The 13242-nt window shown below is 38.6% G+C and overlaps 1 protein-coding gene across 4 annotated transcripts in view; it reads right to left on the bottom strand.

The window, feature by feature from the left end:
* Positions 1–1067: 1067 nt before the first annotated feature.
* The window catches only part of LOC104331083 (homer scaffold protein 1), a 97431-nt gene continuing 85256 nt past the window's right edge, over positions 1068–13242 (bottom strand). For all 4 annotated transcript variants that reach the window (XM_075446391.1, XM_075446392.1, XM_075446393.1 and 1 more), the window contains one exon: positions 1068–12505. In XM_075446391.1, coding sequence (XP_075302506.1) covers positions 12317–12505 — 189 coding nt within the window. In that variant the 3' untranslated portion in view covers positions 1068–12316. The remainder of the gene's footprint in view (positions 12506–13242) is intronic.

Genomic DNA, 13242 nt, shown 5'->3' with positions numbered 1-13242 from the left:
AAAACATGACTTCTCCACTATTTGCTTTTTTGGTATATGTACAATGTAATATTTCAAAAACAAACTAGATTGTGTATGAAGAACTCATCTATTTTAGAAGTACCTTTATGAGTGTTTTGAAGAGTTTTATCTTGGGGGGGGAGGGATATACCCCAAAATACATAACCAATCATTTCCCAGACTAGAGTTGCCAGCTGGTTTTGGTTTGGTTCTCCTATAGCCATTTTGTGTTGTTATTTATCTAGACATAAAACTTATGAAATATTCATGGTGTGCAGAGATATGTTTGTACTGTGTATCTTTTTTCTTTCACTCCTGTGTACAAAAACTACACTGCATGTAAGTCAGCGTAGGCAGGTTCTATGCCCAGCTGATCTCTTAACATGAGAAAAAAAAATTATGTATTTATGGAATAAGAACTTCTCAGTGCAAATATAATCCTGAGAAAACAAGGAAAAGGTATGATATTTCTAATAGCTATGTGAAACACAGGTTGTTTGCAGTACAAACCTACGCTGCAAAGTATCTTACCAAAATCCGAGGCCTGTCTGGCTCAGGTTTTCTAGTATTGTTCTTCATGTCTGGTGATAATGGCATATGCTATTAATTTTGGATTGTGACAGAACAAGTAGGAAATGTGTTTTGAAATAAGCAAGTTCTTTAATCATCGCTGACTTTTCTTTTGAAAGAAGAGGGTTATATTTGTAGCTGAGGTCTGTTCCTAATGCTTTCACTGTGCCCTCAGCAGTGTGTGTGATCCTGGCATGCATGCCTCCACATATTCTGCCATGCAGAACAAACTTCTATTTAAGAATATTTGCTACCATCAACTGGTGTCTACTTTGGCATTGGCTGGCTTGAGTAGGTAAGTAGCTGCTTTTTTATGACTTTTATGGATATTCCTACAGATTGGAAGTATATTTAATACGTGCACCAGATTTGCAAATTAGTGAATAAATCTGTAGGCACACTTGGAAGGCAGTGGTTTGCTACTCAGAATAAGGCCTAAATGTACAACACATAGAAGATGGGAGATGGGTAGAACCATCATTTATTTTTTTTCACGTCAGTTACATGTCAGATGTAAAAGAAAGATACATTGTAAATAAATATTCATTGGGCCACAGTCCTCAAACTTATAGAAATAAAATAACACCTCTTTTTCACAGAAACCACTGATATATGTAGGGTTTGTTTCTGTTACACCAGTTATTACTCAACAGACAGGATGTGGGGAAGGGAGAGAAGTAAAACTGGAAAGTGAGTTTGTCAGATCCCTTTTTCCAAAACCTATGAACTGTTCCTTTTCTCAGCAGTTCTTACTGCTGCTTCCCATCATAGAGAAGCCCATTTTACAAGTTTTACTCTTCTTGCCATAGGAGGGAGCTTATAAGAATCCCAGACTTCTGCAGCAATTCTGAATCACCAAACCACCAGCATGTCCCCACCACCACCAGAGCCTGAGCTTTATGCTCACAACACAGATAGCTTATCTTGGTCTAATGCTATAGAGTTTTGTCATGGAGTTTTTATCTTTTAGGATGGAGGGATGTAATTAATCCGATTACAAAATAGCCTCTGTAAACTTTAGATGTATTGTGTAGACTGTTTAACTGTTACAAGCATCTCTTTGCTGATACAAACTGCACTATAGCAGACAACTATTCCAAAGGTTTTACCAGGGAGCTATAGCAGCATTGTCACATAACCCGCTTTGTTCACAAAAGTTCTGTGAGTTTCTGTCCAATTTTCCATCCTGCAGAACTGTAGACCTGACTCATTTCCACTGAGATGTCTTCCCGCCCTTTCTGCCTTTGCTCTGAGACTTTCAGTTCTGTTACTTCCTCTAAACTTTATGCAAATCTTCACTGCTGTCATGCTGACTGTCCAGACTTTCATCAACTCAGTGAAAGACAGCACATCTCCCTCAAAACCTTGCCACAACAGGAAGGGCTGGTGGATAAAAGCAGGCAGAGATTCTTATCTGTGCTGTTACAGCTGCTGCCTGTCTGTGTTAGTGCTGGGGTTCACTCTCTCCTATTTAATCAACCAAAACTCTGGTAAAACAAAACAAAAATTACATTTGAGATCAGTCCCTGTATCTGCTGCCTTCTCCCTTTGTTCCTAGTATATTTGTGTGCTGTCTGTGGGATATGTTTGTTGCAGACTCTTGTGCCACAGACTGTCACCTGTATTATCTTTTCACTTTCTCCTCACCACAGAAGGCAGCAGACTTGACTTCTGTGAGACATCTCACTGTACCCCACATTGCTTATATAAGGCCGAGCACATTCATGGTCTTTCACACATAATTCACTGTTTATGTCATTCTTTTATCTTAAAATTCTCAAATTTGCATCGCACTCCCTCTGTATATTACTGTTTGAAAGTCACAGGAATAATAAAAAAATGAAGAATCATGCAATTCATACAAAGTATTTATATTAACTATAATTTTTCTTCCTCAGGACTTTATTTTAATCCCATTAAATTTCAGCAGAAATATAACTGAGCTCTTAGCGTACAAAATCATCAATGCATGCTCAAACTGCTATGCATATTAACTGCACAATATAAACAACACAACAGATGTTTTATGTTTTATGAATCGACTTCATATGAAGCATCATAAAGTGATGGCCTCCCCCCCACACTTGCTGGAGTGGACAGAGCCCTGCAAAAACAATTTGACAAAGAAGCCATTGCACTCTTGCCGAGTTTCAGCATCCATGCAAGGACAGGAACGACTCTCACACACATTGATATGATGCACAGTCGGTTCCTTTATTATTCCGCTTGTGCAGTTATATACATTTACCATATCTGTACATGCAATTGCGCTTATTCGGATAGGCTACAGACATAAATCACACGCTGTTCACACGCCCCACATTCCCTTATGATTGGTAACTATGCACTAATGCCAATAGCAACAGACTGCCTCCACGTCCTTGAACACATCTTGTTTTTGCTAATCCACACCATGTGCACTATCAGAACTTTCTCAATGGCTATTCTTAGCTGTCTTTTCCAGCGGCCTGTTCAGTTATGCTGTTTTACTTAAGCGGCCTAGTCGTGCTAACTCTCAAGCTACATCAACCCCAACACACTCTGTTCTTGCTTTCTAATGACGTGTTAAAAAAAAAAAACAAAAAAGAAGTATACCAGAGATGGAAAAGTGGACAAACACCTGTTGAGAACTACAAGGGCATTGCCAGGGTGTGCAGAGATGCAGTTAGGAAAGCAAAAGCTCAACTAGAATTGAAATTGGCCAGAGATGTCAAAAACTACAAGAAAGTGCTCTTCAGGTATGTAAACAACAAGCAGAAACAGAAGGAAAACATTGACCTGCTGTTAAACAGGAGAGGTGAATTAGTCACCAACAACGCTGAAAAGGTAGAGGTTCTCAACACTTTCTTCACCTCTGTCTTTACCAGCACTGTTGGGCCTCAGGCTTTGGGAACAAGAATCCATGTTGATGCAAACACAGACCCACTGTCAGTGAAGGAAGAATTGGTATGTGAACTATTACAGGAGCTTGATCCCTACAAATTGATGGGCCCTGACATTATCCACCTGAGGGTGTTAAGAGAACTGGCTGATGTCATTGTGAGGCCATTCTACATACTTTTTGAGAAGTTGTGGAGATCAGGGAACATCCCAGAAGACTGGAAGAAGGCTAATGTCACACCCATCTACAAAAAGGTCTTAAAGGAGGATCCAGGAAATTATAGGCCCCATCAGTCTTACTTCAGTCCCTGGGAAAGTTATGGAACGAATCCTCCTGGGGGCTACCACAAGTCAAACGAAGCACATGATTGGGAAAAGCCAGCATGGATTCACCAAGGGCAAATCATGCTTGACAAACCTGATCACCTTCTATGACAAAGCAACCTGCTTGGTTGATGTAGGACAAGTGGTGGACACTGTCTACCTGGATTTATCCAAGGCTTTCAGTACAGTTTCTCACAGCCTCCTCCTAGAGAAACTGATGCGTTAGGGTCTAGACAAGTGGTCTGTGTGGTGGGTGACAGGCTCCTTTTCAAACTGGCAGCCTGTCACAATTGGGGTCCCTCAGGGATTGATATTGGGCCCAATTCTGTTTAATATCTTCATAAGTGATCTGGATGATGGGATCAAGTGTACCCTGATGAAGTTTGACAATGATACCAAACTGAGTGGGGAAGTGGACACTTTGGAAGGGAGAGCCACCCTGCAGGAAGACCTGGATAGGCTGGAAGAGTGGGCTAACAAGAACCTTATGAAGTTCAACAAAGACAAATGTAAGGTCTTGCACCTGGGAAAGCATAATCCAGGCGTACAGCACAGGCTGGGATCTACCTGGCTGGGGAGCAGCTCTGTGGAAAGGGACCTGGGGGTCCTGGTGGACAACAAGCTCTATATGATTGGACACTGTGCTGCTGCAGCAAAGAAAGCCAACAGGATATTACATTGCATCAACAAGGGCATCACCAGAAGAGATAAAGAAGTCATTGTCCCTCTCTATTCAGCACTTGTCAGTCCACACCTGGAATACTGTGTTCAGTTTTGGTCCCCACTATGCAAAAAAGATGTGGACAGGCTGGACAGGGTCCAGAGAAGGGCCACAATGATCAAAGGACTGGGAAGCCTGTCGTAGGAGGAATGGCTGAAAGAACTGGGTTTGTTCAGCCTTGAGAAAAGAAGGCTTAGGGGAGACCTTATCACCATGTTCCAGTATTTAAAGGATGGCTACAATGAAGATGGAGACTCACTTTTTACAAGGAGTCACATGGAAAAGACGAGGGCTAATGGGTACAAGTTACTCCTGGGGACATTCCGATTGGACACATGCCGGGTCTTAACATCCGTGAAGGGACGGGAACGATCCTTACACGCATTGGTAAGATGCACAGTCGGATACTTTATTCTCCCGCTCATGCGGTTATATACATTTACCATATCTGTACACACGATTACGCTTACTTCGGATAGGCTACAGACATAAATCACACACTGTTCACACGCCCCACATTCCCTTATAATTGGTAATTATGCACTAACACCAATGGCAACAGACCGCCTGCACGTCCTTGAACACATCTTGTTTTTGCTAACCCACATCATGTGCACTATCAGAACTTTCTCAATGGCTATTCTTAGCTGTCTTTTACCAGCAGCCTCCTAGTCGTGCTAATTCTCAAGCTACATCGACCCCAACAGACACAAGAGGAAAATTTTTCACAGTGAGAACAATCAGCCATTGGAATAAGCTCCCCAGGGAAGCGAGGGATTCTCCAATATTGGACATTTTTAAGATTCAGTTGGACAGGGTGCTGGGCTGTCTTTTCCAGGCTGTGCTTTCACCAAGAAAAATGGGACCAGATGATCCTTGAGTTCCCTTCCAACTTGATATTCTATGATTCTATGAATCTTTGAACCTGCAGCACAGTTTTCTGCCTACCCATCCTGCCAGTCCAGACTGGAAGTCTCGTAGCTAGATTTCCCAGTCTGACTCAGGCACATTGCAGCTGCTGCACAGAGCTCTGCTCTCATCTTTGTACAGGTTCTCTCAGGGAAGTTTCCAAATGTTGCTTTAATTCCTTTTGAAAAATACCTGTCTCCTATCCTAGGATTGTCATGGTTTAACCTGACAGCCAGCAACTAGGCACCAGACAGCTGATCGCGCACCCCTCCCCTCCTCCCCCAGCAGGATGGGGAGGAGAAATGGACAAAAGGTAAAACTCGTGGATTGAGATAAAGACAGTTTAATAAGACAGCAAAGGAAATACTAATACTAGTAGTAATAATTATAATAATGAATATGCAAAACAAACTATATACAATTTTCTCACTACCCGATGACCAATTTGCAGTCAGTCCCCAAGCAACGATCAAAGAACATGGAAATAGCAGATTTTGCGAATTTTGCAAAACTCCTGAAAAAGACCAAACTCATGGAAAAGTTTGAACTCCCAGACCAGAGAAGATTCGAACCTCTGGCAAAGAGAGAGTCCTGTCCCCCAGCCAATCCCCCTTTATAAACTGAACATGATGTCCATGGTATGGAATATTTCCATTGGCCAGCTTGGGCTAGCTCTCTGGCTATGCTCCCTCCCAGCTCCTGCACATCTGCTCATTAGCTGAATATGAGAAACTGGGAAAAAGTCTTTGATTTCATAGCAACAACTGAAAACATCAGTGTTATCTTCATGTACTAAATCCAAAACACAGCAGCTACTGGGAAGAAAATTAACTCCCTCCCAGCTGAAACCAGAATAGTGATGACTGAAATTCTCTGGCTTGACAGGAATTTTTGCTGCCTGGTATATGATGCCTTTGTTTCAGCAGGAATATCAGCTCAGTTTCTTCTGAAAACAGACTGCAAATCCTGACACGTTACTGTATTTTGACTTGAGGAGTTAAACACACGTTATAGGAATTTTCTATTTCTGAAATGCAGTCATTATCAATAAAGACTCCTGTCTTCTGAAAATACTTGCATTGCTTACTGTTTTATCCAGCTTTGATTCACAATGCTTCCTTGTTGCCTCCTCTCTCAGCTTCTTTGGCTGTCTGACTCCTTCACTGAGGCTAAGAAATGTTCATACACAACAGGCAGCACCCCATACCGACAGTTATCTTTTATGTGCTTTTCATTTGGGTTGCTGATGTGCCTGCCTGGTGAGCAGGGCACTGGCTTTTTGTGTATCTGGTTCCATAAACAGATTAGCACTTTCTTACATTTATTGTAAACATGTTCTTAGCTGTTCCATGTTACGCAGGAGAAAAGAACATAGACACAAAAAAAAGGAAAAATACAAGAAAAATAGGGTAAAACAGTTTTGACTTTGTAGGTTCAAATTATAATAATAAAAACCCCAAATAATGCTGTCATAATTTCTTTTTCTTTCAAAGCGGTGGGGAAAAGGTGCTTATGTCAAACCAACACATTATTCTGCTTCCCTCATATCTGTTGAACAAAATTTCCCCTCTGTATGCAGAATGCTCTGGAGCAAAAGGACTACAACACAAACCAGCAACTTCTGTACAAAGGACAACAAACCCTCTGAGGACGCCTCTGGGACAGACAGCAAGTGCAGCCACATTTGGGCTAGCTTCCACACACCTAGCAGGGTGCAGCAGTGAGGCTGAGCGGTAGGGACTTTGATGCAGGATGCTCACACTAGATACTACTTGAGTTGCTCAACTACACATTACTATTCTGGCTCCTCTCACTAAGTGAAAGTCAAAAGAGAGCGCTGTGCCTTTCACTGCTTTTTAAGTTATATTTCTGGTTCCTGAGAAACACTGCTGGAATTATAAAAAAGAACTGTATATTCAGATACAGAGAAAGTGGATTTAATTTTCACATTTCCATCCACAGTTAAGGGCTGTGATATCTCTCTTGCAGGGAAGTACGAGATAATTTTGCTTCCCATTTCCTTTGTTTTGTTTAGAGAAAATTCCTGCCGTCATTTAACAAAATACAATCCAGACTTGGAGAATTTCAAAGGTCTTGTTCCCTCTGAAAAACTTAAGCTTGCAAATATCTGCATGAACATATTTAACTCAAAAGGGGGATATCCATACGTGCAGATTACACTTAAATATACCTTATCAGTGTAGGTTTTCCTCTCCCCTTAGCATCTGGATGCATGTATTGTTTGTGAAGGTCCATGTAAAGCAATCTTTTTGACAACTCTACATTTTCCCAAAAAAATCTAAAACATCTTTGATGGTTACTACTCCTTCCCATGCCTGCATTTGAAAATTACACAAACTGTCAGATGTATTGTCGCAGCTGAGCTTTTGCTTGTGCAAGACCAGGCAATGAGGAAGAAAATGAGTATAAATTACTCTTGTGTTTCTTTGGTCCTACGATGAGCTGCCAACAGGGCAGAGGCAGTACCGGCAGCTACAAGTCCCTGAGAAGTTGTGACAGGCAAGCTACGAGACCCCATATGGTGTGAGAATCTATACTATCTAGAGGTATTGCAGGTCTTTTGATATAAACAGTTGCACCTGCTTTCCGGCTATGTTGCATGGCCAGAACAGTGGAGATGAGCTGAACTGACTCCAGGATATAACACAAAACTCTGTTCATCATTCCCAAACTTTTAACATAATGGGGAAAATTTATCCTGCTTGTCTGAAGTAAGTGGAGTATAACAAGGAACTAATGCTACTAAGCAAAAATAATTTTTTTAAATACCTATTATTCCATGACATGTTCTCTGCTTAGCACTATTCAGAGGTAGTGCACATATGCATACGCAGCATTATTAAGAAAATGTAAACAAGATAATTTGAACATTGCTTTGCAGAGTCAGGTCCATGCCCTGAAAAAATAATCAGTGTACAGCTGTGCACTTAACTGGCATGTCCAGTTACTGAGACTGAATTACATGCATTTGGATGGAGTTTCTTAATGGTTGGTTGTGGGGTTTTTTTAATTGTCTTTTGACGTTCAGACCTAATTTCTAATCAGATTTATATTTGCCCTCAAGATCCAAGATTTCTGTAATCAACTAAATTAAGTGCTTTTATTGACATCCACAATTTTGCAGAGTTAAGATCTGCAACAGTTTCCATTCCTCTTTCCATGTGGTATTTCTGAAAAAAGCTTTGATTTTGCCTTTGAAATGAACCTCTTAATGAATGTGGTGTTCAGAGAGCGCTGTTCAGTAGCCACTTCAGTACGAAACATAAAAGATGATAAAACAAATTAAGGTTTAGCCCCTTATTGAAGATAAACATGAAGTTAGTCCCTAACAGGCAGAAAAATGAGTAGAAATTGGAAACCTTCCTGAACCAACAACTGAAAAGACACATTCAAAAATATTCATCTTTAATTGATGCATTGTTTATTCTTGCAGGGTTTTCTTTAAAGGGATTATCCTGGGAATGCCACTGATAGCATTAAACAATACTTCTTTGTGTTGCATCTATTTTAGCCCTTTATATATTTATTATACCTGAAAATATATTTTCTTAAAGACCTTATAACAGCATTTCTGCATTATCAGTTCATTTTGTTCTCCTCTTTCCTGTATATATTAATGAGGAAAATGAATTCCCAGTCTGTAAAAGACAGATTAATTCATGTTTTACTTTGTGCACATAGAAAAATGCAATTTCTGGGTCATTGAGGCATATGGATTATGAAAAAGACACTCCAAAAACTAACTATCCAGACGGGGATATACTTGTAAAAATCTTTTATGTCAAAGTCAGGATTTCACAACATAACATGCTAATGCAAAATCCAGTGGCACCTGAAAGATTAAGGTAGCTGCTGCTATCACTTGCACATAATTGAAAAAGATTTAAGAAAAAAAAAATAAAAGTGCATACTCCAGAGAACAGCAAGTGTATTTGAAAATAATAAGTGTATTTTTTTTTATTATTTCTTTTTCTTCTTGGGTATTTCTGATAGTTTTTTTGGTAACTTTTTTTTTTTTTTACAAGACTGTAGTTGCCATATAACAAGTTATAAGTGATGCGACTGGTCTCGCCTCCTGTGCAAGTTCACAGTCATGTTTTCAGGCTATAGTACTCAACACTGTTTTCTGCTATGCCTATTCCCACAGTTTCATCAAAGAAAGATAGATACAATGCATAATACCTGTGTCTGGGAAAAGTTTCAAACAGGCAAACTTTTATCTTAAAACAGAAGTGGAGAGGCTACTGTAGGTATGACCACCTAAGTATGAACTTTAGGTCACAATTTCTAAACACTCACCTGCTGTAAATAAACATTAAAAATACTCTTAGCAATAGGATTTTGTTTATATGTGCATGTATGTCCACCTTATCCCATATTTATGTTTGACAGCTATTTGGGAATTCAGAGGTGCAGCCCTTAGTAATTGTATTATTTTAAAAAAGGAAAGTAAGCATATCTACTGAGAAAAGAAATCTCAAATATCAATTTCCAATTTTAAATTTAATTTCAATAGGAAAATATTAAAAATGTGCACATCTAAATTTTTCCATGTTCTGTATATACATATGTGTGTACGTATACATAGAAATACTTATGTACCACACATATTCACAAAATTTCAGTGGAAATATTTCTGTCCACTATTTTCCCACGTATAAATGACATCATATATTTAAAAATGTCAAGAGTAGTATCATTAAAAATAATATTTCATTTATTCCATCATCAACTTTCTGTGGTTTTATTCTTTCTTCATCCTTATTATGTCCACTGAGCATTAACAGGACAGATAATGTCCTTGCACTTCCACAGATGTTATGCCAACTGAATGTTGCTGACATCACATCAAGGGCACATCTGGTTTACAGCAGCGCAAGTGACAAGAGAATCAGGCCCAAACATCCTCAGGTAAATTAAAAACTGGTTGTGTCTGTTCATCTGGACCTGATGAAGATATACACACCACCATCTAAAATCCACCGAATGAAAAAGATGTAGCTCACCGCAAAGTTTTCAACCAGTAGCACACTGAACCAAGCTCCCCCTAATCCTTTAATAAATACAATAGCTGAGAAAATACCCTAAAAATATGGAGAAAACTTAAACATTGTGTACATTACATATAGTATATAATACATGATGGTTTAGCATTTGACCTAAACCATTTTCCTGACTAGTCAGAGGACACCTGAATTACTGGCAAAGAAAAAAACCCAGTATTTTAGAAATAAAGCATGTATTTCTGATATAAATGAGAACCTGTGTGTATTACATGGTATATGCACACAGTACACACATAAAACCGAACTTATCTTTTCTAGTTTTGAATAGCAGTGTCTAGGTGGAGATAATTGTGTTGTGCAAATTTAATAAATGGCTGGATTTCATGTTTAACATTCAAATTAATTTGGGGAGCAAACAAAGGTCAGTGTATCTTTCAACTTTGAAGTCTGATGCTCATTCAAACATTTTTTAAAAGCCCTCATCAATATTACAAGCAGTTTATGACAAGAATGTACTTTGATACACAACACGGCTTACCTTTCAAAGTTTTTTTTTTTAAATAAATCTATTATATAAAGAAATGCACGTTTGTCAAAAGTCTGTTAAAATTACATCAAAACAACTTTAAAACCTGCTCACTGAGGATAATTGAATTTGATTTCCTGTTTTTAAACATTTAGTTAACAGTTCAGAATATTGCCTGGTGTAGTTTCAATAAAGATGTGATATGAAGACCCGTAAAAGAGTAAACATGTCTCCATTTCATTTTGTTATGACAACAAAACTTCTAGAAACAGTTTTCTTGGCTGGACAAGTTCAGTGTATGAGTAATCCCTTGCAATAGCTCTATGCCCTTTATGCAATTTGTAATAAACAATGCTCCCCGTAAGCCATTATTCATAAAACCTGAAATTCATGTGACATTCTGAAAAAGTCTCCTGCAGAAGAGGTTAACAGTTAATTGAACATAGATAGTCAATATATGTATCACAGCCAGAAAACAAACAACTGACTATTTCTTGTTATCTGTGCATGTCAAATTTTACATCTAAAATTCTCAGGGATTTTTTGCTTTTTTTTTTTTTTTTTGCAGGACTCACCTACCATCATTGGTTGGCTTCAAAATATAGCTAAGTGGAAGATAGTATCTCACTGAAATTACATGGAATTCACATGAAAAAGTAAACCTTACATTGGACAATATTGTAGAACACCAGAGTAAGCTCCATAAAGAAATACGGTATCTTCCAGTATACATATATATATATAAAAAAAACCCCCATACCAACCAACTAACCAAAAAACCCTAAAAGGAAGAACTTTATACAAGCAGTTATAGTAACTTTGTTTCAATTAAAGATGCAACTCTCTCACTCCTGGCAAGAATAAATTGGTAACGGCACTGCTGCTCCACAGTGGAAAGTATCCTGAGAAATTATTAAGAACAACAAAATACAGGGCTGTCATCACTAAGTTCTTGCACAAAACACAGCAACTAAATATCTTAAATAAATAAAACAGAAGATAACCTATATTGTATCTATCACAAAAAAATGGATGTGACCTGGGACACTGTTAATTCTTCAATCACTGATAATTAGAAAAGGATTGCATTCAGTTACTGTTAATATCTTTCAAGTTATCTATGGCCAATATTGTACAAGGAGGTAATTTGTAATTCAAGTTTATTTGTTTGTTGTTTTTTTCTTCAACTAGCTGCAAACTGAGTTCTAAATTTTACATCGAAATATGACTCAAATTTAAAACAAGCTGTCTCAGAGGAGCATTTTCTAATTTTGTGCAACTTCAATGCAGAGCCCAACACAGTCCTATGAAGAGAGACAGTGCATCTTTAAGCTGATTGGCACTGAAATCCCATTTTCTTTAGCTGCATTCCATTAGCTTGGCCAAGTTATCTCGTAACTCTGTTAGTTCAAATATTTTTCCATCAAGAATTTCTAAAAGTGTCTTCAAGTTATTGCGAAAAGCTTCTTGCTCATTCTGACTTTTCTCCAGGCGTTGCTCTAGATCAGACAGCTGGGCTTCCAGGTCTTTGTTTCGAATTTCTACTTCCTTCAGAGAAAATACGTAACATGTTAATGTGTTGTCTGCAAACAGAATGCAGTCTAACCTCCTGCTGGTATTCGTGTGCTATTTTTGTCAACTGGTTTTTGAAACAATTTGTGATTGTGTCCCTTTACAGTTTCCACTAAGCCAAAACCAGAACCAAAATTGTTATTAGGATTGCATATGTACTATCATTTCCTCCTTTTTTTTCAGTAATTCATCTGAAGGACAGAAACTTTTGGATAGGGATAAAATTTAGTCAGTGAACAATGGATGTGGTATTCAGGTAAGTTATTGCTTCTGTCATTCAGAAATATGCCATCTACTGAAAACAGCTTCTCAAAGGTTTACTTAAGTTCAAGTATTCCCTTATTTAGACTACATGAATTGCTCAAGTACACAGTTCCCATTAAATGGTCTCATATAGAAACTCATCCAGAATACTGCTTTACAGAAGGAGGAGTACTACCTTACTCCTGTCCCACATTATAGGCCTTTTCAGCCTAAAACTGACAGAAACATAAACTAGCAAGACTGATGTTAAGGTGAAATCAATTGTAACAAATTTAAACCAGCAAGTGCAAGCTGAATGTCTTGTCTCATTGCACTGTGCCCTGGAACTCCCACCTGCAAGCTCTGCAGTAGTGCAGTTGTGGGAGCAGGGAAAGCATGCAAGCCACCAGTGCTGTACAGACAAGCTGTTCCCATACAGCAGGTGTTAAGACGAAGCAGCAGCACATTAC

The sequence above is a fragment of the Opisthocomus hoazin genome, chromosome W (genome assembly GCF_030867145.1).
Source record: "Opisthocomus hoazin isolate bOpiHoa1 chromosome W, bOpiHoa1.hap1, whole genome shotgun sequence".
Lineage (NCBI taxonomy): Eukaryota > Metazoa > Chordata > Aves > Opisthocomiformes > Opisthocomidae > Opisthocomus > Opisthocomus hoazin.
This window is presented reverse-complemented; position numbering and strand designations above follow the sequence as displayed.